At 44.3% G+C, this 25533-nt stretch overlaps 1 protein-coding gene across 3 annotated transcripts in view; it reads right to left on the bottom strand.

The window, feature by feature from the left end:
- The window catches only part of SPSB4 (splA/ryanodine receptor domain and SOCS box containing 4), a 157121-nt gene that overhangs the window by 67015 nt on the left and 64573 nt on the right, over positions 1 to 25533 (bottom strand). For 2 of the 3 annotated variants that reach the window (XM_083178052.1, XM_083178053.1), the window contains exon 2: positions 21489 to 22356. In XM_083178052.1, the coding sequence (XP_083034178.1) occupies positions 21489 to 22182 (694 nt within the window). In that variant the 5' untranslated portion in view covers positions 22183 to 22356. Of the gene's footprint in view, positions 1 to 21488; positions 22357 to 22738; positions 22839 to 25533 lie in introns of those variants that run through there. The other variant, XM_083178054.1, reaches the window with a different exon arrangement.

The raw sequence follows: 25533 nt of genomic DNA, 5'->3' as shown, positions 1-25533 counted from the left end.
AAGTATAGAGAGAAAACAATAGGCACTTTGATGATTCTCTGGGAAGTGAATGAAAGAGAAACATCTGTTTGTTACTGTGAATTTTTCATAAGTGTTTAAAGCAGACTTGCTGAGATACAGTATGTTATTTACTTGTTCATAGTCTTGTTGACTCCATCAAACAATTTTGGAGGCATGTCCAGGAAACTATATGACAGTACACTGTAAATCTGAGAGATACTGTACCTTATTGTTTTAAACAACAATAATATCTATAACATCATGGATTGTAGCAAATTGACCAAATCAAACCCAACAACAACCCAACGGAGGTTTTAGCAACCACATTGCCATTTACAAAGCAGCGGTGATCTTAATACATTCTGCGAGTGGCCAACTAGAAAGGTGGCACTGGTTACAGTAATCGAGGTGGGAAAGGGAATGAATTAGATGTTTGATGATATGTGTGAGCAATGTGAGGATTCTAAATGTGATTCTGAGTAAAAATAATTAGGGGGATATTCAATGTTGAACCACGACTGTCGAGCTGGACTGACAGCCGTGACCCTGTCCCGTTCTCGGTCTGCTTGACCGAGAATTTGCAGGCGGGATTTAATGTCCTGCCTGCCGCGGGACGAGAAGGGGGTGTAGCCACGAGCTGCGGCAGGGAATTGGCGAGCTGCAGCCGGGGGCTCGTAATTCCCAGCCGTTCTCGGCTTGTTCTGCTTGTAAGGTCAGGCTAGTGCTGCCGAGATACCCTGTTTAATGCTGTAGAAGAAGACAGCATTGAATAGGGCCCAGCAGCCATTTCACCAGTCGGGAGATGGCTGCGGGAGATTGAATATCCCCCTTAGAGTGTAAAGTTATATATATATTTGTACAAGTGTTGCTACATTTCCTCCTGTATTACTATAGTATTCCAACCTTCACTACTAAGTGGGTGGAATGCGAGGGAACTGGCCACTCTTTCTGGGATGTGGGTACTACCTGAAAAATACTAAATCTCTTTCAACTTCCAGGTGGGTAGGCAAGTATGCTTATATACTTCTGTTTGAGGTTAGTTAATACCCATAAATGCGAGAGGCTTCCACTTTTAGGGGTAGACCCCCGCAGCCCTGGAAGAGAAGGTGTCGCTCCCGCATTATGCACGCTTCCCAGTGAAGCGGGTAGGATTGTATGTTACTCACTGGCAATCACAGGAGCCGTGGGAAAGGTGCAGGGCTAAATGACTGTATTGCGCACTCTCTGGGAGTAGACTTACAAAGTAGGTGATTATGGGTTAGTTAATTCACCCACAGAGATTATTTTCTGCTGACAATACAGTTTGCTATCAAGTTTATACCATGAGCTACCTGTTAGGCTTTACGATACAAGGAACTCACTGCTGACCGGATATAACAAGATATAGGCCTTAAGCCCCATATACACTACCCAATGTTGTACATATCCAGTATTGACCTGCATGTATAGCTGATGGGGGGTCGTTACAGATGTGCATGAGCGCTCATTGCTAACAATACTGAGCATACAGATTACCCACTTAAAAAAAAAAAACATCGCTTCACAAGGGCCTATTTATTTCGAATAAAAAAAAAAACTTAAAGAGATGATATCATGAAACTCATAGTACTTTGAAAAAACTTTGAAAATAATGTGGGAACATAAGATTCATCTATCGTGACAAAAGAAAGTTCATGCGCTGATTTGGGCCTCTAGCAGACCACTGCATGAATACAATCTCAGATATTTGAGGCACGCTTCCTGGAGGAGAGAAAGGATCTCTGAAACCAACCGATCTTTATGTGATTAGCAGGGCCATGAAGCATGGAATACAATTAACCTTCCTGGTGTGGGAACACAAAGCTCTACCACCCACATTTAGAGATTCAATAGCCTTCTCAAGAAACAGCCGGCCAGATTCAAGCCTTTGTCAGAATTTTCAAACAATAAAATAGCAATAATACTATAGATCAGGGCTTGACAAATTATAAAAAAATCTAGGAGCCAGGATGAAAGTGTAGGAGCCAGACATACCAAAAATAGGGTCAGTGCGCGCCGAAGGCGCGGACATTTTTTACAACGCAATGCCTATTACACATGTCACACACCCATTACGTTATTCCACATGCTATAATGCCCACTACACGTGCCATAATGCCCATTACACATTATGCCACACACTGTAATGCCCATTACACATTCTAGAAAACAACAGCATGCCCATTACACATTAAGCCACACTGTAATGCCTATTACATATAATACTACACGCTGTAATGCTTAGTACATATTATGTCACATAAGTGTAGCTTACCTTCATGCTCATTGCCAGGGGTTGCATGCTTGATGCCAGGGGTCAAAATGCCCTTTGCCAGGGATAGCAGGCAGGTACAGCTGGTGAAAATTACGTTACAGGCAAACTCTACCTCCTCCTAATAAAACACTCCGCACCTCTACCTCCCCACACACATGCCCCAGGTAATGCCCCTCCACAGTACCACATCCCTAATGCCTGCCTGCCCCCCCCCCCCCCCACCCCTAGTGACACATCCATAATGTGCTCTGTGGTGGTCGGGCAAAGGGGGGACGGAGCACCGGTGGCTGGGCAGAGGGGAGGGATGTCATGGAGGCTGGAGCTCACATGGCCGGGTGGAGGGGGGGCTCTCACAGAGCTCACATGGCCTGGCAGAGGGGGGGCTCTCACGGAGCTCAGATGGCCTGCTGGAGGGGGGGCTCTCACGGACGGAGCTCCTGCAACAATGCGGAAGGGAGACGGAGCTCCAGCGCCGGGCCACAGTGGGGGAGGGGGCGGTCAAGGAGCTTCCACAGCCGGGTGTAAGGGGACGTAACACCGGCGGCCGGGCAGAGGCAGGGACGGAGCTGCTGGCGGTAAGCAGTCTCTCCCTGATGGGTCCCGCGGCCACCGCAACATTTTGACACGGGCAGCGCATTTTCTTATACCAGCCTGTGCCTGACACAGGCTGGCCGGGGGGTCGGGGACTGCGCTGCGCTGGCCTGACAGGACGGGGGAGACGGGTGGTCGGGCTGCTGACGACCAGATTCTGCTTCCTCCCTCCCTGCAAAATATCTGGTCGCCAGGAAGCAGAATCTGGTCGCCGTGGCGACCTGGCCCCCGGTATTTGTCGAGCCCTGCTATAGATGATCTAGAATTTGTATTACAAGATAAATAACTGGCAATAAATAAATAACAGCAATGTATTCTATTTGTTTGCAACCGCATTGTCAATACAGGCAATTGAGTTGTGTTACTGGGCCTGATCAAGAGGTGTATAAGGGACGCACGTTGGTTGCACCATGTAACCTCTGAACATCCCTATGCTGATACCTCTAGTGCTGCTTCCGAATTTGCACTGGTTGACTATGGCACACTCACTAAACCGTTCTGACAGGCCGGCGTTGTTCTAGCCACTCGGTAACCTACCCTAAATGCTGCCTACCTGTCACATACATCCGTACACGGCTTTAGTGCATGCGCAATAGCAAAACATTTCTCCTATTATGTTATTTGAAATGTGTCTGGGTGCATAAAATGTGGAATTAACAATTCTGGTCACTGTACACCCAGTCAAGGGTGTGGTATAGGGATCCGACAGTCGGGATCCCGACAGTCATTAGCCAGACGTCGGGATCCCGACTGCCCAGACTCATGGTGAGCGCAACTAGGCGCCTTACGCTCGCCACCTATTCTATTCTCCCTCTATGGGGTCCACGAGGGAAAATAGCTGGTGGCCGTCGGGCACCTGTCTGTCAGCGTTTTGACAGTAGGGATCCTGACGTTGGGTAAATGACTGTCGGGATCCCAACTGTCGGGACCGCGTCCGACACCCACAGTCATTAGGTCCATGCTCATTTGGTCGACATGGTCAAAAGATTGACAGGGTCAAATGTTCTATAGGTAAAAGGTAGATAGTGCTTAGGGTTGACAAAAGGCTGACAAGTTCAAAAAGTTGTCATGACAATGTTTGACAAACATATGAGGGGAAATTTAATAAGATGAGAGATTCAGAAAGTGAGAGATTTGGTAAGAAATCTCCATTTTTTTTTAAAGCGGCAATCATTTACACTGCAAAAGCAGTTTGAGTTTTAAGTGTAAATGATTGCCGCTTTAAAAAACTGGAGATTTCTGACCAAAGCTCTTTCTGAATCTTATTAAATTTCACTTGTGATCTATATAAGTTTTGGGGTGTTTTTTGCACGTATTTTTTAATTTGTCTTGGAATAGTAACCTGTGCTGAGAATAGCGAGACACCTTGCCTGAAGCATGTTTGACCAAGCCAGCCTGCGAAGGGCTACATTTGCTATAGTTATGGTCAGATATTGTGAAACATAAATTGACACAAAAAAATCCTTTAAGAACTTGTGATGACCTCTTTTGTCCCTGACGACAATTTCCATGTTGATCTTTTGACCCTGTTGACCTTCTTGTATTTGCCGACCTCTTCTGCTGTCTATCGTCTCCTTTTAATCCTTTCAAACTTTTGACCCTGTCAACCTAATAATGCATGTTGTCCATGTGAGGTCAATCTAGTGACCCAGCTAATATACTCTAGAAGGTGCTAGATAAATAATAAATAGAATCTGATTGGTTGCTACGGGCAACATTTCACTTCTAAAAACACACACTTTAGTAAGTTCACCCTTCAAGAACCCAATATATACCAATATGCAGTGCACTGTGTTAGTCCACATTCACCTTATTAATTCACTGAAGTAAACTGACAGTGATATTGTTAGATGTACGGACATCTCCTCCTCAGTCTCCAAAATACATATCCAGGCCTATAAGTAAAAGTAAGCAAAACTGAATTTCATTCTGGCATCTTGAAATGGTTTGATAAACCTATTTCCAATGCTCCAATCTAGAGTTTGAGGATACAGACACACAATTCTAAGTATTACTAGGCTATCTATCAGCTCACTATGAACTATTAGTATCACTATGCCTCAGTCAACTCACAAGTAAATTAGTAGGCTGATTCTGATGGTATGTGGTCCAGGTATCCTGACGGATATCTATATCTATGTATCTATCTATGTATCTATCTATCTATATATATATATATACACACAGAGAATCCGCACACAGTTCACTAGTTCATCCAGGTTGTGCTCACTCCAAGGCACAAGACCACAACATAGAATTTTTGAAGGAGGGCACTCACCAATTCGCAGATAAAACTTCAGTTTATTCAATCCATTAAAATATTGAACTTTAAGTCGTCAACGTTTCGGTCTGCATTTCAGACCTTCTTCAAGACAGGCAACAAGGCAACAAGAGATCTTACTCCAACAGATCTCTTGTTGCCTTGTTGCCTGTCTTGAAGAAGGTCTGAAATGCAGACCGAAACGTTGACGACCTAAAGTTCAATATTTTAATGGATTGAATAAACTGAAGTTTAATCTGCAAATTGGTGAGTGCCCTCCTTCAAAAATTCTCTCTCTCTCTCTCTCTCTCTCTCTATATATATATATATATATACCGGGCTCCAGGTCCGGCTCAATGAACCCGGGGTTGGTTATGCTCAGGAGGGGGGACCCCACGCCATTTTTTTTGTTTGACTTTTACACATTTTTTAAGACAGCACCATATACAGATCTCAATGATCTATGCATGGTTCAGTCAAATTCTCCTTTCAGAACCTGGTCTGCATGTGTGGCGATTTTTATTAACATTTTCCTGAATTCGCATCTCATTAAATATGCGATTTGTATACTTTATAATGGGAAAACATCTAGATGCGAGTTCCGGCTTTAATAAAAATTGTCACTTCAGAAAGTGCGATTTTGTGGCAAAATTGCGTGATTTTTGTCGCATTTCGCATCTCATTAATTATGCAGTTTCGGGAAAAAGTGCGAAATCTGACATTTTTAGCAAAAATATCGCTCCCCTCTAAAAAAATTAGCATCACATTAAATGTCACCCATGACCTCAGCTCTGTGAGGCAGTAATGCTAACCATTACACCATCCGATGGATAATGCTTATGGATCTATACATAGTTGTTCATTTTATTAGCAATAACATTTTTTACTTTACCATGGCATGTAATACTGTATTTCTAGGGGAAAGGTTACAAATCACACGGCTGCCATGGGCAACAGATGGGTAACAAGTGTAAATGAACCGAGAGCTTGTGCACAAAGAAAATTCCTAGAGGTAATTTCAGAAAATTAGAGGGAATGCTCCAGCGCCTTCCTTCATTAGATCTGTAAATCTTTACTCTGCACATGACTAATATAATCACAGGACACAGACTTCATTTGTAACAGGTCTGGGCCTTAGCAGAAATGTAGTGCTATTAGTGTATATCGTTAGCTGCCCTCTGTACAGTAATACAATCACTGGATGCATGCTTAGGAGGAATATATCTCTGTCCTATTAGCCGCTATCAAACCCTGAGCAGCAACTGTACAAAATAAAGGCCACAAATAACGACACAAAAGACTTATATGCTCACTGCACGCAGCTATCCATTTTCTGTGTGCGGCAGATTTTGTCCAAATTCATCATGTTGACCTTCAAACACGCCTAGGAAAATCAATGTCCTCTTAAATTTCGGGCATAAACATGTAGAGAAGCACCAGGTTTTATATAACGGCGATTCATAAATAAACCCCCCATAATTCACGCAACAATCCCAACCTACACAAAGCTCACTCCAAAAATATGAGCAGTCACAAAAAGTAAAAAAATGTAGGCCAAAAGGAAATCGGAGTTGGCCCCACGGCCATATCCCATTTATTGTAGCAATTCTGAATCACATAGTCACTCCCAGGGCTGTAACTAGGTGTGTGCCAGCAATGCCGCAGAGTGGCATCCCCAGCATCCAGGAGACGCCTCCCGCATCATACCCGATGCGCCTCCCAGCCGCCGCGTCATTCCCGAGGCCTGCCTCTGCACCACTGCCGCCTGCCCCCGCACCTCTGCCGCATGCCCCCGAACCACTGCTGCCTGCCCCTAAACCTCTGCCGCCTGCCCCCGCACCAAATGCTCCCAGGATTGAGCATTTTTCAATCCCGATTCCCGGGATTGAAAAAATGCCCCGTGATTGGCATCCCTACTGCTTCCTGTTATAACCCTTTCAGATGCATAAATCCCGGGATTTTTCATGTACATGCGCATAATCCCGGGACTAGCGTATGTCTGAATAGCTCTACCTGCTACAGACCCTGGATTTTTAAAACCCCGGATTGTACCAGCTTTAAAATCCCATGTAGTATGTCTGAAAGGTGTATTATACAAAGGAAGTCATGTGCTGCACTGGCGAAGCCCCACAGACAGGAGAAGCAGAGAAGCCTGCAGCAGCACTAGCAGCCAGCCGTCCCACAGGAGTACAGCAGAGGCTTAAACAAGTCCAGGAATGTGTGCTGGGAGGGGGGTGTCAGGAATGTGTGTTGGGAGGAGGAAGGGGGTGTCACGAATATGAACTGGGAGGAGGTGTCAAAAATGTGTGCTTCGGGGGGGGGGGGGGGGGGGGGGGGGGGTTGTCAGTAATGTATGCTGGTGTAAATAATGTGTGCTTTGAGGGGGGTGTAATTTAAATTGGTACTGCTATGTGGTCACACACCTTCCCCATTAAGCCATCCCCATATATTTTTGGCTGTCCACATTTTCTGTATGGGTGGTGGTGGTGGAAGGGGGGGGGGGTGTTTGGGGAGCACCAATTAATTTTCTAGTTATGGCACTGCTTATGCCCCAACCCCCATTGCCACAATTTGTGCCATCAGACAGTAGCAAACCATGGTCAGCAAGCCCCCAGACTGACCATTTTTCTTGGAAAGTGGGTAAACAGGAGGCTGGCTGACTTTCATGGTTGCCCAGGACAGCTCCGTATAATTCAGCAGTCTCTAAAACATCCTGGTAGAGGGGGCAAATTAAGCTAAAGGTGTCCCCATGCTACACACGATTTTTGACTGATCGGACGATTTTACAACAAATTGTTCACAATCGTGAACGATCACAATCCGATGGGTCTTTGCATTCCGGCGGGTCTTTAGCTGGGTCTTTTATTCTTACCTGCTGCAGGGGTTTATTATTTGAAAGTTGGGGCACGCATGTTTGGGCGCGCCCAGGTATTCAAGCACTTGGGCACGCTCACAAACTCAGGTGCTTTGGAGTTTGGCCGTGTTCATGCTCTTGGGTGTTCGGGACTGTCCGGCTGCATTCTGGACCTCGGGTGTTTGGGGCGCATTCACATAATCGGATATTCGGGCACTTGGGCGCGTTCACGCGGTTGGGTATTTGCGAATTGGTGCACTCTGGCATTTTCACGTGCTCAGGTGTTCACGAGCTTGGGTGTTTAGGTGTGTTCATGCGCACAAGTGTTTGCGTAGGCTCAGGTGCTCTCGGGTATTCGGGCACTCAGACTATCGGCGGTCTGACTTCCGATCCGATGTGCGGTCCTGTGCTTTTTAGCACCCATGATGTATTGCATCCAATCCCCGAGCTGGAAGTGCCGTGCAGAAGATGCTCTCTCCTCACTCGGTGGCGGGCAGCAGTAGAATCCAAAAACATAACAAATTCAAAAGAATGGGTGGTTGGGGAGCTCAGGGGAAATTGTATCCGACTTTAGGACAAGTCGGACAAGTTTATGGACACCTTTAAGGTGACAGATCTTTCAAATGTGTGAGCACCTTTATTTGCATGTACAAAGGTGCAGTCTCTTTCTTGGTGGCATGCATTTTGTGCTTTTTGTGTTCCAATGTTTCCACACTCTCATAATTAATTCAAACCATGTAGGATATTAAGGCAAGCAATATTTGCAAATAAAAATTGATGTTTTGTTCATGAACAGAGTGCTAGAGGGTTGTATGTGACACACACATGCTGCCATGCACAATGCAGCTCCTCAGATTGTTCTGCCTTTCCAGGGGTGTCTCCCAGCACGCATAACTACTGGGCCGACCAAGTAAGTACACCAAACCAAAACAATCTGCCCTTCACATATAAGGCCACAATGGTACATTTTTGAATTGCGAATTATCTAAAAAACATTTATTACATCCGCATTAAGAATGTTAATTGTGATAAATATGCCCTTTAACCTGCAAATGAAAACACCTGTTGTTTCCCTTTACTTCTCCAGGTATGCCCTTCATCTAGATTTTGGGGCAGATTTATTAAGCTTGGAGAAGAGATAAACTGGAGATAAACTGGAGATAAGGCAAAAGGAGATAAAGTGCCAGCCAATGAACTGTGTTTAAATCTGGAAACTACTTCACTGTGCACCATCAAATGATCTCCATGGCAACCAAAGAGTTCAACAAAGATTCAAATTCCTGCACAGTGTTAGGAAGTGGTGACTGGCTGCTTATGCTCTGTGAGGTCAGTTGTTCTTGCATCGCAGCCAAGAGAATGGAGATAGTATTTAGTGATTCACAATTCACAATTTATTTTCTTCTTTTTGAAGCTGACTCACAATTTTCAAACATTCTGGGTGTTATAAGTAATTTCCTTGAGCGCTCCGTAGTTAACACCTTCTCTGCCAGGCCTGACATGGGTGAGTGGTGCCACTTTTTAATTAATTAATTAATTTATTTATTTACAGTTTCTTATATAGCGCGGCAGATTCCGTTGCGCTTTACAATAGTAGACAGTGATAAGACAAACTGGGTAACATCAGACAGACTTGGAGGAAGGAGGGCCCTGCTGCAAGCTTACAATTTATAGGGATATAGGAGGGAAACACAAGGACAGGCATCAGTAATAGCATAGCTTGTAGGTCCAGAAGGGAAGCTATATGATACATAAGTGCCTCAGAGGGTTATGTGTGTAGAACTTAAATATGATAGGCTTGCCTGAAGAAGTGAGTTTTCAGGGAACGCTTGAAAGTTTGGAGGCTAGTGGAGAGTCTTATTGTGCGTGGAAGGGCATTTCATAGGATGGGAGCAGCCCAATCCTATGGGCTGTAATTGCCTACAATGACATGGGTAGCAGACATCAACTCATGGAAACATCTACAACTGCATGGAAATATTCAGAGAAATAAAATATTCTCTGTTCAGTGTTATTATACCCAGCACATCTCTCTGTGCTTTACAGACTCTAAGGTGATTTCACAAAAGAATCAGTTTAATATTCTGTATGCAAGGCAGGAGAGAGTAACACAAAACATAGGAGGTTTATTACACTTAGGGCATTATTCTGGTCGATGCGTAAATTTCCGAATTCTTTCAGATGGCGTTTTTTTAGCCGTCTGCGCATGCGCATGTGCCACGCATGTGTCTCCGTACTCGTTCTCACTAATACCGTACAGAAATGTGCACCGCATTCACTCAGGAAATATGGGCGTAATATGGGCGTCATTCGGAAGTATGCTCCATCTACCAGCGGCAGACACATACCGCCCTCACGGATGCAGTGACAGAGCGCCGTGCAAGCCAATTCAGCCTGGTAACCTGCATTCGAAGGAGGCGGCTGCTGTCAGGACATTCCCTAACACTGATCGTGGGAATCAGTCGAGACAACCGAGCGGCATCAAGGGGTGAGCTAGCGCTGCGGCGCAGATTCAAACAAACACTGACCGTATCTATTGTGTATTGTGCCGTGCAAACAGCACACAGTGGAGGCCGGACGGACACTGTCATTCAGTCACCCGACAGAAGTCCTTGCCCTCCACGTGCACGGGCACCCACAGAACAGCGCTACATACTACAGAACCCAATGTACCCTACAGTTCTGATTTGAGAACCCCAACAATCAGTCTGGACGTTTATAGCCCTAAACCAGGAGTTACACTGGGACTCAAATTTTTTTCTTGAGAACAAATCCCCGACCCCTGGTCGTGACTATTTCCCAGAGTCAGGTATAAATGGTGCACCATTTGATGTGTTTTTAAATGCATTGTATGTTTTTTGTCATTAATTTTATTATCAGTATTAATATTGTGCTTTGTTTTTAATAAATTTTCTATATCTTGTTCACCCTTGAGCGCCCCGCAAATTTCTTTGTGTCATTCGGAAGTACACAGGGGCGTAGTTTCAAAGTGGGCTAAACTGGGCGTAAACATGGGCGTACACGAGGGAGTGCACTAATTCTGGTAGGCGTGGATTCGGACAGAACACCGACTGCAAACGAACCAACAGGCAGGAAATATGCGGTCTTCATAAGCAAGTTTCACTTTGCAGACACCACTCGGTCATGTGCTAGGCATTCGGATCGCCCAATTAGTACGCCCGCACCTGAACCACTGTCAGCTAAAAACACAATACAATCCACTCCTCTACTCATTAGTCATTAATTACACTCTTTTCATTGCTTCAATTGGAACCATTGCAGCCTAAATGGACATTGTAGAATATTGCATTTGACGTGCAATTATTATATAATATGCATACATAAAACCGAGGTAAAGGGGTAACTGAGTGAATAGCACTTCACATGATGTAAGGATTAATGTAAAGTGGTAGTAATATGTTTAATGTGTTTAAGTATCTATTAGGATATTCATTGGTGCGTACGTGCAGCTTCACGTCCGTTCTGACGCTGTAAGACCGTGCAGAATATGTGTGTGGCCACCGCACACGCACGGTTTGGATGTTGTCCGTAAACACACCCTCTTCTTAAATAGTGAGTCCGTCCGAATGCGGAGGACCTGTGGGTGTTTCTTCTTACAATGTCCGCACAGCGTGGCGTGCGGTCCGCTCCAAAAGAATTCGGAAAGTTACGCACTAACCAGAATAACCTCCTTAATCGCAAAGCTGCGAGATTGTAGGCTATCGATAGACTGTACAAAGAAGGGCAACTAAAATGGTGCATGGCCTACATCACAAAACGAACCAGGAAAGACTAAAAGATCTTAATATGTATATTTTGGAGCAGAGAAGGGAAAGGGGGAACATGATAGAAATGGATGGTGTAATGGTTAGCATTAATGCCTCACAGCACTGAGGTCATGGGTTCTAACTGTGCAAAGTTTGTATATTCTCCCCGTACTTGCGTGGGTTTCCTCCGGGTACTCCGATTTCCTCCCACAATCCAAAAATATACTGGTAGGCTAATTGGCTCCCAACAAAATTAACCCTAGAATGTCTGTGTGTGCGTGTATATGTGGTAGGGAATATAGATTGTAAGCTCCACTGGGGCAGCGTTCTAATATTCTCTGTAAACGCTGCGGAATATGTATGCGCTATATAAGAAACTGTTAATAATCATAATAATAATAATAATAATAAATATATCAAGGGTTTTAACAAGGTACAGGTGGGAGACATTCTTCACAGGAAGAGGAGCAGCAGAACACGAGGACATGCACTGACACTAGAGCAGGGCTGGGCAACACCGGCCCTCCAGATGTTAATGAACTACACATCCCAGGATGCTTTGCATTAGTTTTGCTATGTGGCCATACTGAAACTGATGCAAGGCATGCTGGGATGTGTAGTTCATCAACATCTGGAGGTCCGGTGTTGCCCACCCCTGCACTAGAGGGAAGAAGATTCAGGGGAAATTTGAGGAAGAATTACTTCACAGAAAGAGTAGTAGATAAGTGGAATAGCCTCCCACCAAAGGAGGTATAGGAAAATACATTAGTACAATTTAGACATGCTTGGGATAAGCATATTGATATCCTTACAAAAAAATAAGGATCAAATATGGTTTGAGGTAACATGTTTAAAAAAGGAGCAGACTAGATGGGCCAAGTGGTTCTTATCTGCCGTCACATTCTATGTTTCTATGGCTGCACATGCGTATGGGTTGCAGCATGCATGTGAGAAACTCCTGATCAGGAAGGCCAAACCCGGGATCAGGATCGGCAGGATCCCAGGATTTTGGCCCAAAAGTGGCAGGATTGGAAGGCTGGAAGGCTCAATCCGTGGGATTAGTACCAGATTTCAAAATACCGGCAGGCAGTAGTGCGGCTATTGGGAACAGTGTGCTATAGCGGCATGGCAGCGGCCGGGCTACGCAGCGTGACCCCTGACATCACGTCATGCTGCACAGCCCGGCCACCGCCATGCCGCTACAGTACACTGTTCTGAACTTGGTCGTCTGGTCACACGTCCGCTGTGTTGTTCCCAGCTACCCTCCCACTGTGCAGCTCCCAGCCGCCCGCCCATTGGAGATGGTCCTGCTATTATTGCCTGTCACAACCACTTTTTTTTATCAGGGAGGCCAAACCCGGGATTGAAAAAAATGCCCAGGGATTGGCATCCATACGCCTGATACTTTTCTGATTGCTGGCCGTACACAAGTTGATTGACAGAAAGTCAGCATTTTGGGGGCGGTAACTGGTCATTTTCTGGGAGTGTCGGGGAAAATGCAGGCGTGCCCATGTGTTTTGAGGGGAAGGGGTCTGCCTCGGCTCCTGTTTCTATCGCAGCCGCCAAGTAAGCCCTTGGTTACTTAAAGGCTGCACACACTGGAAAAATGATTTCATACTGAGCGGCTTGCATTTGCAGTTATTCACCGATCACCATGCTAACCAATTTGCAGGCTTGCACGGGGAGGGACTTCCCTCAGGCTGGGCAGCGATTATCTAATCGCATTACATTGCAGAGCAGAGATCAGGTCTGAATAACCCCCATTATTATGTATCACAGAGATGAGATAAGGAAATAAGATATAAAACAAATATAAATGAAAGTATTAAACGCGCCTGGAAACAGAAGTCTAAATCGAGCTACAACTGCTGTGACTGGCTATTTGTCAACCCGTGGTATTCTGGCTTGCAGCTTGATTACTCCATTAAAGCTTGAACACAGACACGGTATCTATCTACTGAATACACCGGGGACTGCATGAGATCTCGGAGCTAAAAATAAAGTATACATAAGGGACTAGCGGTTGGTTCTGCGTACTTCATGCAGTTTAAGAGCTCACAAGCAAGATCAGAACTGTGCACTATACACGGTACTATAGGTGCTGTCATTGTGTAGAATAACTCCATAAATATATTATTATTCTCATACAGAACACCCAGCGCTCCCTGTATGCTTGGTTTTGTATAATACGTTTCAGTGCAAGTAAAAACTAAATTTACAGTCGTTTTCTAATCCAGAACATCCAGGTACATCCGAAGTCAAAGCTCAGTGTATAGAATAAATCTTAAATGTTTCCGATGATAAAACAGGGACTGCACTTGGAAAATGTGGGACATAGAAAAGATGAAGGATTACAACAATGGAAGAGTCTGGCCAGTTCTCAAGCTGTCATTTAATGTTATTCTTCAGAACGTTGTACAAATTTGCTGTAAATTCATAGCAGAATGTTCATAATTCAACCAACATTCCTGTTTAACATTGCTGTCATTTATTTATAAAGTGCACATGTTTATAGTGCTATACAGTAGGGGGGAAATGGGCATAGCTGCTGGCTGTTTCTAATGTGACCACTTAACTGGATTTTATTTTTCAACAATGTCTGGTAATGTCAGCCACCCGTACCAGCGTTACAACCTCATTACCATTACAACGCCCAGGAAACGCTGGGCGTTCCCATATGGTGATGAGGTAGGCCAGTGCCCCCCGCCTCTCTCTGCCACCCCCCCCCCCCCTGGCTATGTTGGGTGCACCCAGTGAAAAGACTGTTTTCGCAGAAAAGCGTCTGGGCAGATGCACACCACCGGTCCCGATGTGATTAACCCCTAAGATGACTTGCCAATGGTAGGGTTTTTTTTCCCCTTCTTACCGGATCAGGCAAGACTGCCGGAACACACTAGCCAATGTAATGAACGAAGAAACAACATCTTCCGTCCTTCATTACACTGCAAACATTATTTTTAGACCTGGATGCACTGAGGTGGATCTGAAGATGCAATGAAGAATACATAGGAATGAGCAATAGTGCATACACACCAGACCAGAGGTAGCCAACTCCAAGCTCAAAAGCTACCAACAGTTCACTTTTTCCAGGTCTCCTCACAGAATCACAAGGAAAGTAATTAGCTCGACCTGTGGATCTTTCAAAATGTTTCAGTGAGTAATGAGTGCACCTGTGTATCAGATAGGTGGTCTGGAAAGAGTGAACTGTTGTTAGCTCTTGGGCAGGGCTGGCAGCAGAAATCTTGGGGCCCGGTACCAGGTACACTGGTATCTTTGCCCCCCAACTCTGTCCCCCTGGAGCAGTGGATTGCATATTGAAAGTGTTTTAGTATAACAAGAAAAAAAAAGATAATTAATATTCACTATGCAATGTAATTGAGGAAAGGCAGATAGTAGGGTGCAGCAGTGTGCGTTGTGTGGATCAGTGTGTTGCATGATGTCACTAAACTCATTAGTAGGGGTAGCTGTCCCCCGTCCCCCCCTGTCGCCTGCCCTACTCTTCGGGACTGTACCTGGCTACCACTGCAGTAGGCAATGTAAACAATTTGTCATTAAAATTCAGCTCAAAACTATAAATTGTCCATAATATTGTCTAGTGTGTACGCAGCTTAAATATTGATACAGAAGTTTACACTCTCTATATCTAATTTTTTTGGGATATAGGATCGGCCATGTCAGTGTCTATCTAGACGCCGTTGACCAAGTTTAGGCGTCTAACTAGATGCCTTCAACCACTAGAGGTCAATCCTGGTATTGTCAACCTAAACATTTATGATGAAGGTAATTACTATGCAACAAAACCACCATGCAATGCCATACATGCTTGGGTATTAGCTAGAAAATAAAATGTTGGCCACAATGAATGTTATTATCATACTGCATTGAAACAGAGGTGACCCTGACAATAGGATTTCCTAATGAAATTAATTGATGAATTGAACCAGTGCTTCATACCAATGCAAATCCTGGCATGGTGAGAATGGGAACTTTGTTCAACGAAATTACGAGCAAAAAGCTTTTGCACAAAATCAGCAGATTCCATTTTCAAAAATGTCCCTTAATATCAACACTGCAAAACGATTAACCCAGTTTAAGGGTCCCAAAGCTCTGACTTTTGAATTTCATTAATCTTTCGGAGTTCTGAAGGGCACACTTGTGTTGCCAACTCAAAACCTCTCAAGAGAGACAGTACAGAATGCAGCATTCCAGACAGTGCACATTTTCTAGGTCTTTAGCAATCAACCCTGCTTAGAAATGCAGAGTAACCAACCATGGAATAATTCACTTGTTAAATCAATCAACCTCTCTGCTGGCCTAGGGTTATTATTCAGATACCTGACAGGTTATTTCTAGGCCGGCACAAACACAAATAATAGATGTACGGCAGCCGGGCTAGGTGCATCTTTTACAGAGGGACTGAGGGAAATTAGCTGCGTCTGATAAGCAGAGGAAACCTCATATTTAAACAAGTGCTTTACTTGCAGAAAGCCATTATGCAAATTGTTCTTAAACGAAGTGCTATAAAAATGAATGGATGGTATCATTAAATATCCTCTTACAGTACATAATGCCCAAATAACATCGTGTTTGGATTCCCTTTTAAAAACATCATGCATAGACTCTGCACACAGAGAACACAGAGATCATTGGGGCAGATGCATTAAGCCTTAACAAGAAATTAATGCAAGGGTGATATAGGGGGAGATTCTCTAAGCGAAAAATGTGGTAAAACCCCCGTTATCAGGGTTATTACCTCATTTTGGGATGCTGTAAGCATCCCCGCCGGGTTACCGCGGCGGGGGGCAGCGCCAGAAAAATCTGGCGATGCCCCATAGAAGCCAATGGGCTTCTACCGCAACCCTCCGCCGCCCCGCGCCGACCCCCCGCATCGCCCCCTCCCCCCTCACCTGTGTCCGGGCAGCACAGAGCTGTGCTGCCCGGACCTGTGACCTCCTCCCTGCACTGATCCTCTTCCGGGTGCAGGGAGGAGGAGAGCCCGGCGCAGCAGCAGCAGCGCCGGGTGTATGAGGGAGGGGGGACCTGCCGGGACCTGCTGGGACCCGGCTACTCTCACCGCAAAGGACAGCTCTTAACGCAAGAGCTGTCCTTTGCCTTAATTATCGCATATGTACAACATATGCGATAATTATAAATGCGATGGGCGGCGAAGGGGGGCGGAGATTCTTAGAGAATCTCCCCCAAAGAGAGATAAACGTCCAGCCAATCAGCTCCTTACTGACTTTTTTAAAACACAGCCTGTAACATGGCAGTTAGCAGGTGATTGGCTGGACGTTTATCTCTCCTTATCACCCTTGGATTTATCTCTTGTTAAAGCTTAATACATCTGCCCCAATATCTGGCATTTATTGTTGACCCTGTATATGTGTTGGGGTTCTATGATATGTGTGCTATTAATATTTCCATGTTATTCTCTATATATGAAAACAGGGCCATCGTAACAGCATTGTAGGCCCTGGGTAAAGCAATGCACAGGGGCCCCTATAGACCCATTCATGGGATCCAATGAATAATAATAATATGCCCCTCCTGCTCCATCTCTCCACTACCGCACAGCAAATGGCTGTCAGCACTGTGATAGCTCAAGCCATCCACCAATCAGCATGTTCACAGCCATTCACTGGCCCTTATTCTGATCGGTGCGGATATTCCCGCATTCTTACGGTGCGGTCCGCACGCCACGGTGTTTTGCCGCGTGCGGCCATCGTCCGTAGAAACGCCCACGTGTCCTCCGCATTCGGACGGACTCACTCTTTAAGAACAGGGCGTGTTTACGGACGACATACAAACCATGCGTGTGCGGGAGAAACACTCAGATTCGGCACGGTATTACAGAGTATTACAGAGTATGCTCGGGAATACCGCATCCGAACGGGAGCCAAGCGGTGCTACCGCACGTAAGCGGAGTATTTACGCCAAACAACCCACTATGAAGTATCTTCTGCTATACATCACATGACCCACTTATTCAATTACCTATCCTCATAAAAAACTGCTTATTTGGAATTGGAATCAATTAGATTCCAATATATCCTTACAAGCATGCCTAACACATGCATTGCACACATTAACCCTTACAGCAATTGAAGTGCAATGGTTTCAATTAAAGCACTGACAAGCGTCCTATTAGTGAGTAATGAGTAAAGGAGTAGATTCTATTGGGTTCAGGTGTTAATGGTTGTAGTCATTAGGCGTACGTTCGCCTACCGCATGAACGAGTGGTGTCCGCAAAGCAATAGTACACTTGTGGACACCGCACATTTCTGCCCTTTTTGATCGCGTGCATTCGGAGTGGTTTCCGAATGTACGCCCCCCAACATAAGTGTACTCCCCCGTGTCCGCCCATGTTTCCGCCCCGTTTTGCCCACTTTGAAACTACGCCCATGTGCCATTCCGCATGACGCCCATAATACGCCCATATTTCCCGACTGATTGCGGGCAACAGTTTTGGACGGGATTTTGCCGAACTGGTACGGAGTCTAGGCGTGGCACATGCGCGTTGCGTTCTCCACGCATGCGCAGACGGCGAAAAGACGCGATCCGTAAGAATGCGGTAAAGTCCGCGTCAATCAGAATAAGGGCCACTGTCTGGCTGCAGGCTGGGAGGGGGTATGGGTCATAGGGTCGACTGCATGAAGGCAGACATGCATTAGGTTGACCACTGAAGGGCTTAGGTCAACACCTGAATTAAGTCGACATGGCTGAGGTCGACAGGGTTAGGTCAACACAAAAATTAGGTTGACAATGGGAAGGTCGACAGTAAAAAGGTCGACATGCGGGTTTCACTTTTTTTGACCCGAATGTCGACATGGACACCATCTAAGTGTACCACGCCCCCTCACATGGCTCCGCACACTATTTTATTCTCCCAACCACGTCGCAGAGGATGGCAGGGTATGAAATACCGCCTGTCTGCACATCGGCTTAAATATTTTTTTTAAACTCATGTCGACCTTTTGACTGTAACCTTCCCACTTCAGGTGTTGATCAAATTGATCTTCATGTGAGTTAGCTCTTAATTGATAAAATACATAACTGTATGACCCAAAGCAGGTTCTATCATCATATAGTGTTGGTGCCTTGCCACGGCTGGTGACTCACCAGATTTTTGCAAATAAATGCTGGGATTTGAACCGACAGTCATACCAGGATATCATATCCAACCCAACAAAGCCCATAATGGATGGAATTTAGGTGCCTTTATTCAAGAAATGCTACATACAGATGGGTCACATTTGGGCATTTTGCGTCCTATTGCTGAGAAGGCGCAATGGCGCATGGTGATAGTCTCGCCGGGAGCCACTTGGATGAGAGCGGCGGCTCTATCTGCGCTGGAGCTGTCCAGCGCACTTTTTAATACAAGGAAGGACTCTAGGAAACGTGGGCACGAGTTTAGATTGGAAAATAAAATATTTTGTTCCCTTAGAAGGAAAAACATTTTCACAGTCAGGGCAATGAAACTACGGAACTCTCTTCCTGGTGAGGTGGTGTCGGCAGACACAACAAATACTTTAAAATAAGGTCGGACAAACATTTATTGATTAAAAACATCCAGGGGTACAAATAAGAAAAACTGTCTTCAAAAATAAAATATCAGTATTCACTACCTAAAAACAAGGGTTAAGCTAATAAACCAAGGTTGAACTAGATGGACGCAAGTCTTTTTTTCAGCCTTATCACTATGGCCCTTATTCAGATCTGATCGCAGTACAGATTTGTTCTCAATATGGGCAAAACCATGTGCACTGCAGGTGGGGCAGATGTAACATGTGCAGAGAGAGTTAAATTTGGGTGGGGTGTGTTGAAACTGAAATCTAAATTGAAGTGTACAAATAATGCAGCCAGTATTTACCCTGCACAGAAACAATATAACTCACACAAATCTAACTCTCTCTATACATGTTACATCTGCCCCACCTGCAGTGCACATGGTTTTGCCCATTTTGAGAACGAATATGTACTGAGATCAGATCTGAATAAGGGCCTATGTAACTATGTAAATCTGTATCAGAGTTGATTCTGAAGTGGCCGCAGAAGACGCATCACACTGCTACAAAACCAGTCTGTTCATAGCCCAGGACTTGCTCGGCAGCTGAGATAGAAACAAAGTGATCGGGACCAAAGCTGACTTCACACGCCTTCGCTTCAAACGCCTTGGCACACCTGCATTCTCTGACACTCTTAAAAAACATCCGGTTACCGCCCCCAAACCCCGGCTTCATGTCAATCAACTTTCATACGCCCAGCCATAAAACAGTAGCATGATTCTATTACAGGATGGCCTCACGCATGCGTACTAGAGGCCATACACACGCGCAGTTGTTCCAATTCGCAGCCATGTGATCAGGTCTGAATAACCCCGCTGAATGACCACCGCTGAATCAAAAAGCTGTATCTAGACTTTGCAGTATTTACTTTACTGTTAATTATCAAATTTTTATACATTAGAAAACAAAATGCAAACCTGCCAATTTTTTAATTCGCTCAAGTTATTATCCTAAATTTATTACAAAACAAAGAAAAATGTAAATGTTTTGCATTGCAGCAATGTTCAGGAATTGTGTTTTCTGGCAAATGAACTTAAATCCAAAAAAAAAAAAAGAGTCCTTGCAATCCTAGCATTTTACTGGTTACTGCCCTCACAACGTTGCATCCTATGTGGGTTTAATGTCAGCAGGAGTCAGCAGCACAGATGTTAACATTCTACTCACTTGCTGAATGTTTCTACCTTACCACAGAGAGCTTTTTATGCTAACAGCATGTGATGTGGAAACCTGACAAACACTGTACATTTGGCATGAGTGGGACGAGAGAACTTTCTAAGAACGGACTTATTTATATATTTGTATTTCTCTATTATCCTCAGTATGAAAAGCAAGTCTTATATTTCATGTGGATATATATATATATATATATATATATATATATATATATATATATATACATACACTAGCTAAGCCCGCTAGTCTGCTACCTTGTGATTGTCTCTGTGTTTCTGTATATGTGAAACAGAAAGAGATGTAGTTTCACCCGCTGCCAGCAGATGGCAGTGTTTTGGTTACACATGGACACTAGACATATATGCATGCCTGTGCTGAAGTGTTGCTACTGTACAAGTCTTAGCCCCAACAGGTCATCTGTCCCCAACACTGTCCCCTATATAGTGGTAAATCTACAATGCACTGATTGATGCTTTCAAATCCACCATATCTTTGGTAATCACAGACAATGGTTTTAAAGGGGCAGGAATATTAAATATAAAACAAAACTGATTTTTGTATTTCATATTGTTGCCCCTTTAAATGCAGCAACTTTGAAGATATGGCAGCTTTGAAAAGCACCACACACTCTACTGCAGAGGTTCCCAAACGTGGTCCTCAAGGCACCCCAATGGTCCAGGTTTTAGGTATGTCCATGGCTCAGCACAGATAGTTAAATCAGACTGACTGAGTTACTAATTAAGTCACCTGTGGCCAAGCATGGATATACTTAATACCTGGACCGTTGGGGTGTCTTGAGGACCGGGGTTTGGGATCCTCTGCTCCACTGTATTGCATCTATGTACAACTTATCTGTAAGTACTTGTGATATACTAAAAGGTCACAGTACACAGTGAACTGACATGAATGATAAACAGTAATACATTCATTTAAATATTTCTTGCTGAACATTCTGCAAACGTTAAACAATAAAAGTGATAGTACTTACGATCAAGTCCATTGATGTATCGCATTGAAATTTCACAGTGACCCCATACAGCACTGACGATAGGGTAAAGTTTTTTCCCTTTAAGTCCTCTGAAGGCAACTCCTAAATACTGTCCATCAACTATAAAGCTAAGAGTCCCCTCATCCATATCTAACACCACCAGCAAAGAGTCTGGGAGTACAAATGATTCATCGGGTTCTAAAAAGGCTGGATATGTAACACCAGGTTGGTTCTTACAGTTGTGATAGAGTTTGTTTCGTCCTAGGTCCCAGCCCCAAGACTCACTATTGCTTCCTACCAATGAAGTGTATCCAACTGAATGTAAAGGGGCATCATCAGTGGCCACCCCAACAACAGCATGTGTTCCTCTCTGCCGTGTAGGCCAATGAATTTGCCAAACATGAAGGCCTCTGGTGTATCCAACCTTCCCACGGATGCAGTCAGTACTTTGTGCAACGGGGTGACGATGGAATGTCAGACGGTCATCCTCTTTCACAAATATATTCAACGACCGGTCCTCGTTGTTCCAAGCGTGCTTGTGCTGAACTTCCAAAGTGACCATAGGCATATCCAGCAACATGTCTAATCTGGCAGGTTTGCAAAAGTCGGGGCCCCTCAGTTCTCGCTTCACTGGTCTGTAGGGGGGGTCCCTTACATCCACAGACTTTATACTCCCTGAGATCTTTTGACCCATTTCTTGTCTGTGGACTGACAAAATGGGGACAGGGTAGGGGAAAGGGAAGGTGTTCCTTCGTTTCCTTCTGTTACCTCATTAAAATGATGTGCATGGAAGCCAGTTATTTGTGCCCCAGATGCGGCAACCTTTGGAAGACCCTTAGGAGAACGATGATCCTCAGAAATGTGTTGCCTAGAAGACAGAAAAAGAATATATTAGCATAGGATGAAGTGATAGGGGAGGGGTTGTACATAAGAACCTACAGTAGACCCTCAACCTTGGACCTTATGTTCCTAAACATTGATAGCGTTCATTCATTTCTCTCTTACAGCTATTGCACATCATTGGGGAAAAAAATACTGTATATTTATGCTTTGTCCGAAAAACACCAGCAGATCCTGCTCCAGAACATAACACATAACTGTTCTAGGTCAGGTCTAGAAAATAAAGACCTACATATAATATAATTATTCTTTTTTCAAAGTTTTAGCTATTTTTTCTATTGAATATGCAGTGTAATAATGAGCAGCATGTAAGAATGGGTATCACTGTGCAAGGACAGATTCTGTGATACCTTCTCTCTAGTTACTAGTCCTAAAAGTCTACACAAATTGCAAAGATTTCTCCAGATAGACATAGATAACGGCGCCGCATATTTTCCTGTCATCAGCTGCAGCTGACAGGTTTAGACACCCTGCACATACTCTGACTAACGGAACAACCGGCCGGAAAGCTGAATGTGCCTTAGAGCTACCAGTGTGTGCTCCACAGACAATAACTTCCTCTGATTCATAATGGGATACAGACACACAGCGCTTTCCTTCCCTCCACCCTCCACATCAGTCTAGCCAAAGCCTCGCCTTTGGATGTACGAACATTATTCACATTCTTCTAACGGTTCTGCACATAGGAGATCAGAGGACACATATTTCTGACTCTATGTCAGATCTAATATTTTCCTATAATCCTGCATTGCAGTCCCCAACGAGATACTCACACCGTCTGTGCAAAATGTGCCTGTCTGAGGAAATATGCTATTAACTAAAAAGAGATACCTTTACTTAGAGAATGGGTGGGATGTCTCAAGCATCGCATTTTGCATGCTATGAATAACGCCATATGCTCGAGATAATTGATGTCCTTTGCGATGATTTGAGTTTGGGTGTGTGACCAGCATCCTATCTGCACATACGAGGGCTGGGGAGGGGAGAGGGATCCCAATGGAACCCTCTTAGGGGAAAATGTGACCCATAAGCTTCTATTGGTCAACACGGCCGTCGCCATGTTGCACTGCAGGTGGGGCTAATGTAACACGTGCAGAGAGAGTTAGATTTGGAGGAGTTATTTTGTTTCTGTGCAGGGTCAATACTTGTTGCTTTATTTTTACACTGCAATTTAGATTTCAGTTTGAACACACCCCACCAAAATGGTTTTGTCCATTAGAGAAAAAAATGTGCATTGTCATCCAGTCTGAATGAGGCCCTTTAAACGCTGCTGCATCCCACCCAATATCATCACATTGGCTTGTTACTGGATTCTGTTGAGGTGCACTTATAAAGCAAAGTCTCCATCCTCTTTGTTCTCAGGAAGCAATGTAATACTATTGTTAAATAGTACTAGAAATAGCTTTTTTGTGTGGGAAGAGCTGCATGATTTAAAGTATTTGATCCCTGGCCACATCCTATGAAACTAGATGCTTTCAAATATTCCTTGTAAGGGGCCTAATAGTGTCACATTTCATCCAAATCTGCAGATGTAAAATTCTTATTGTATATTTTTAATATTCTTAAGGTAGTATGCTGATTGGGTACTAAGGATGAAAGCAGGTGATAAGTTGTACCCATATCATCATGATGTTGATGCATCAGTAATTACAATCAGCAGTCTAGCCCCTGCTAGATACGCTTCCTCCTATAATAGCAACCACCTCCAGCATATCTACAGCAATGTCCACCTCAATGAGCACAATAAGCCAGTGGTTCCCAAACTGTACCCTGTAGTGTCATGGGTTGGTGGTCTAGGACCCATTCAAATTATTTATGGTCAATGCAATAAGCAAAACCATGCTTGTGGCTGCCAATGCACGAGAATGCATATTATATGCTTCAAGTCCAACTCAGCTGCAGACTATACTTGCCTATTCTCCCAAAACTTCGAAAGACTCCCTAATCTTGGGTGTTGCTCTCAAACACCAAGTTTCCTGCAACCAACATGCAAGTCTCCTGGAGCTGCCATGCAAGTCTTTTGGAGTTTTCCCATTTTCTTAAAGCGCCAATCATGTCCACTGCAAAACTGATTTCCCATTTGGGAGTTATGAAGAAATACTTTCCGTACTCCCAGCATACCTCATCTCCAGTTTATCCGCAGGTGCCTGCCCATCTTCCCCTGTACAGAGGAAGGGAGGGTACTAGATGGAAAAGCAACTGCACAGATACTAAAGCAGCACTGTTACCCACAGCTTCCTTCTGACATACTGTATACACTGCAAAAGGTGATAGACAGTGACAGCTGTAACCTGAGTACAAGGTTACATAGCTAATGAGCAGAAACTGCGTCCGCTCTCATTGGAGAAACTATTTGCAGTAGGGTACATGACTGAACATGTTTCAGGAATAGGGGGTAAAGTGCACAATGGCCACTATAGTTAGTGATGATTTAAATAAACAAAATTGTCAAACTCAAGCTTATTGGTCCATTAAGGTCACATGTACAAGCTTGGTAGCAGTTTTCATTCATGTTTTATGCTTAATTCTGCATTGTTCAAGAAATGCTCTCATTCTTTCTGATAAGATATTTATAATGAACCCATTAAAGTTAGGCCCACACTTTGTATTATTACTGTGTTGCTCTCGTTCTGTTCAGTTAATTCCCCCACGCAATAAACATTATTTGGTACAGTATACACACTTTGAATGTATTTTTGCCTTCTCCAAGTCAAAACTCTATAGATGACAATTGGCATTGTTATTCGACTGCAGTGGGTCCCTTTCAGTGGGACCCGCTGCGACGCAAGGAGGCTGTATGTGACACAGCGGTGTGCCGGATCCCGCAGAACAGGATCCAGCCACTCTCAACCGCATTTCGGCCCTTATTCTGGTTTACTCGCAAAGGCAAAATCCTTCTCAAATGGAAAAAAACATGTGCACTGCAGGTGGGGTAGATGTAACTTGTGCAAAGAGAATTAGATTTGGGAGGGGTTTTACTTCAAACTGAGATCTATATTGCAGAGTAAAAATAAAGCAGCCAGTATTTACCCTGCACAGAAACAAAATAACACACCCAAATCTAATTCTATCTGCACATGTTACATCTGCCCCACCTGCAGTGCACATGGTTTTGTCCATTTGAGAAGGAATTTGCCTTTGCGAG

This window comes from Crinia signifera, chromosome 3, assembly GCF_055691185.1.
Source record: "Crinia signifera chromosome 3, ASM5569118v1, whole genome shotgun sequence".
Taxonomy (NCBI): Eukaryota; Metazoa; Chordata; class Amphibia; order Anura; family Myobatrachidae; genus Crinia; species Crinia signifera.
This window is presented reverse-complemented; position numbering and strand designations above follow the sequence as displayed.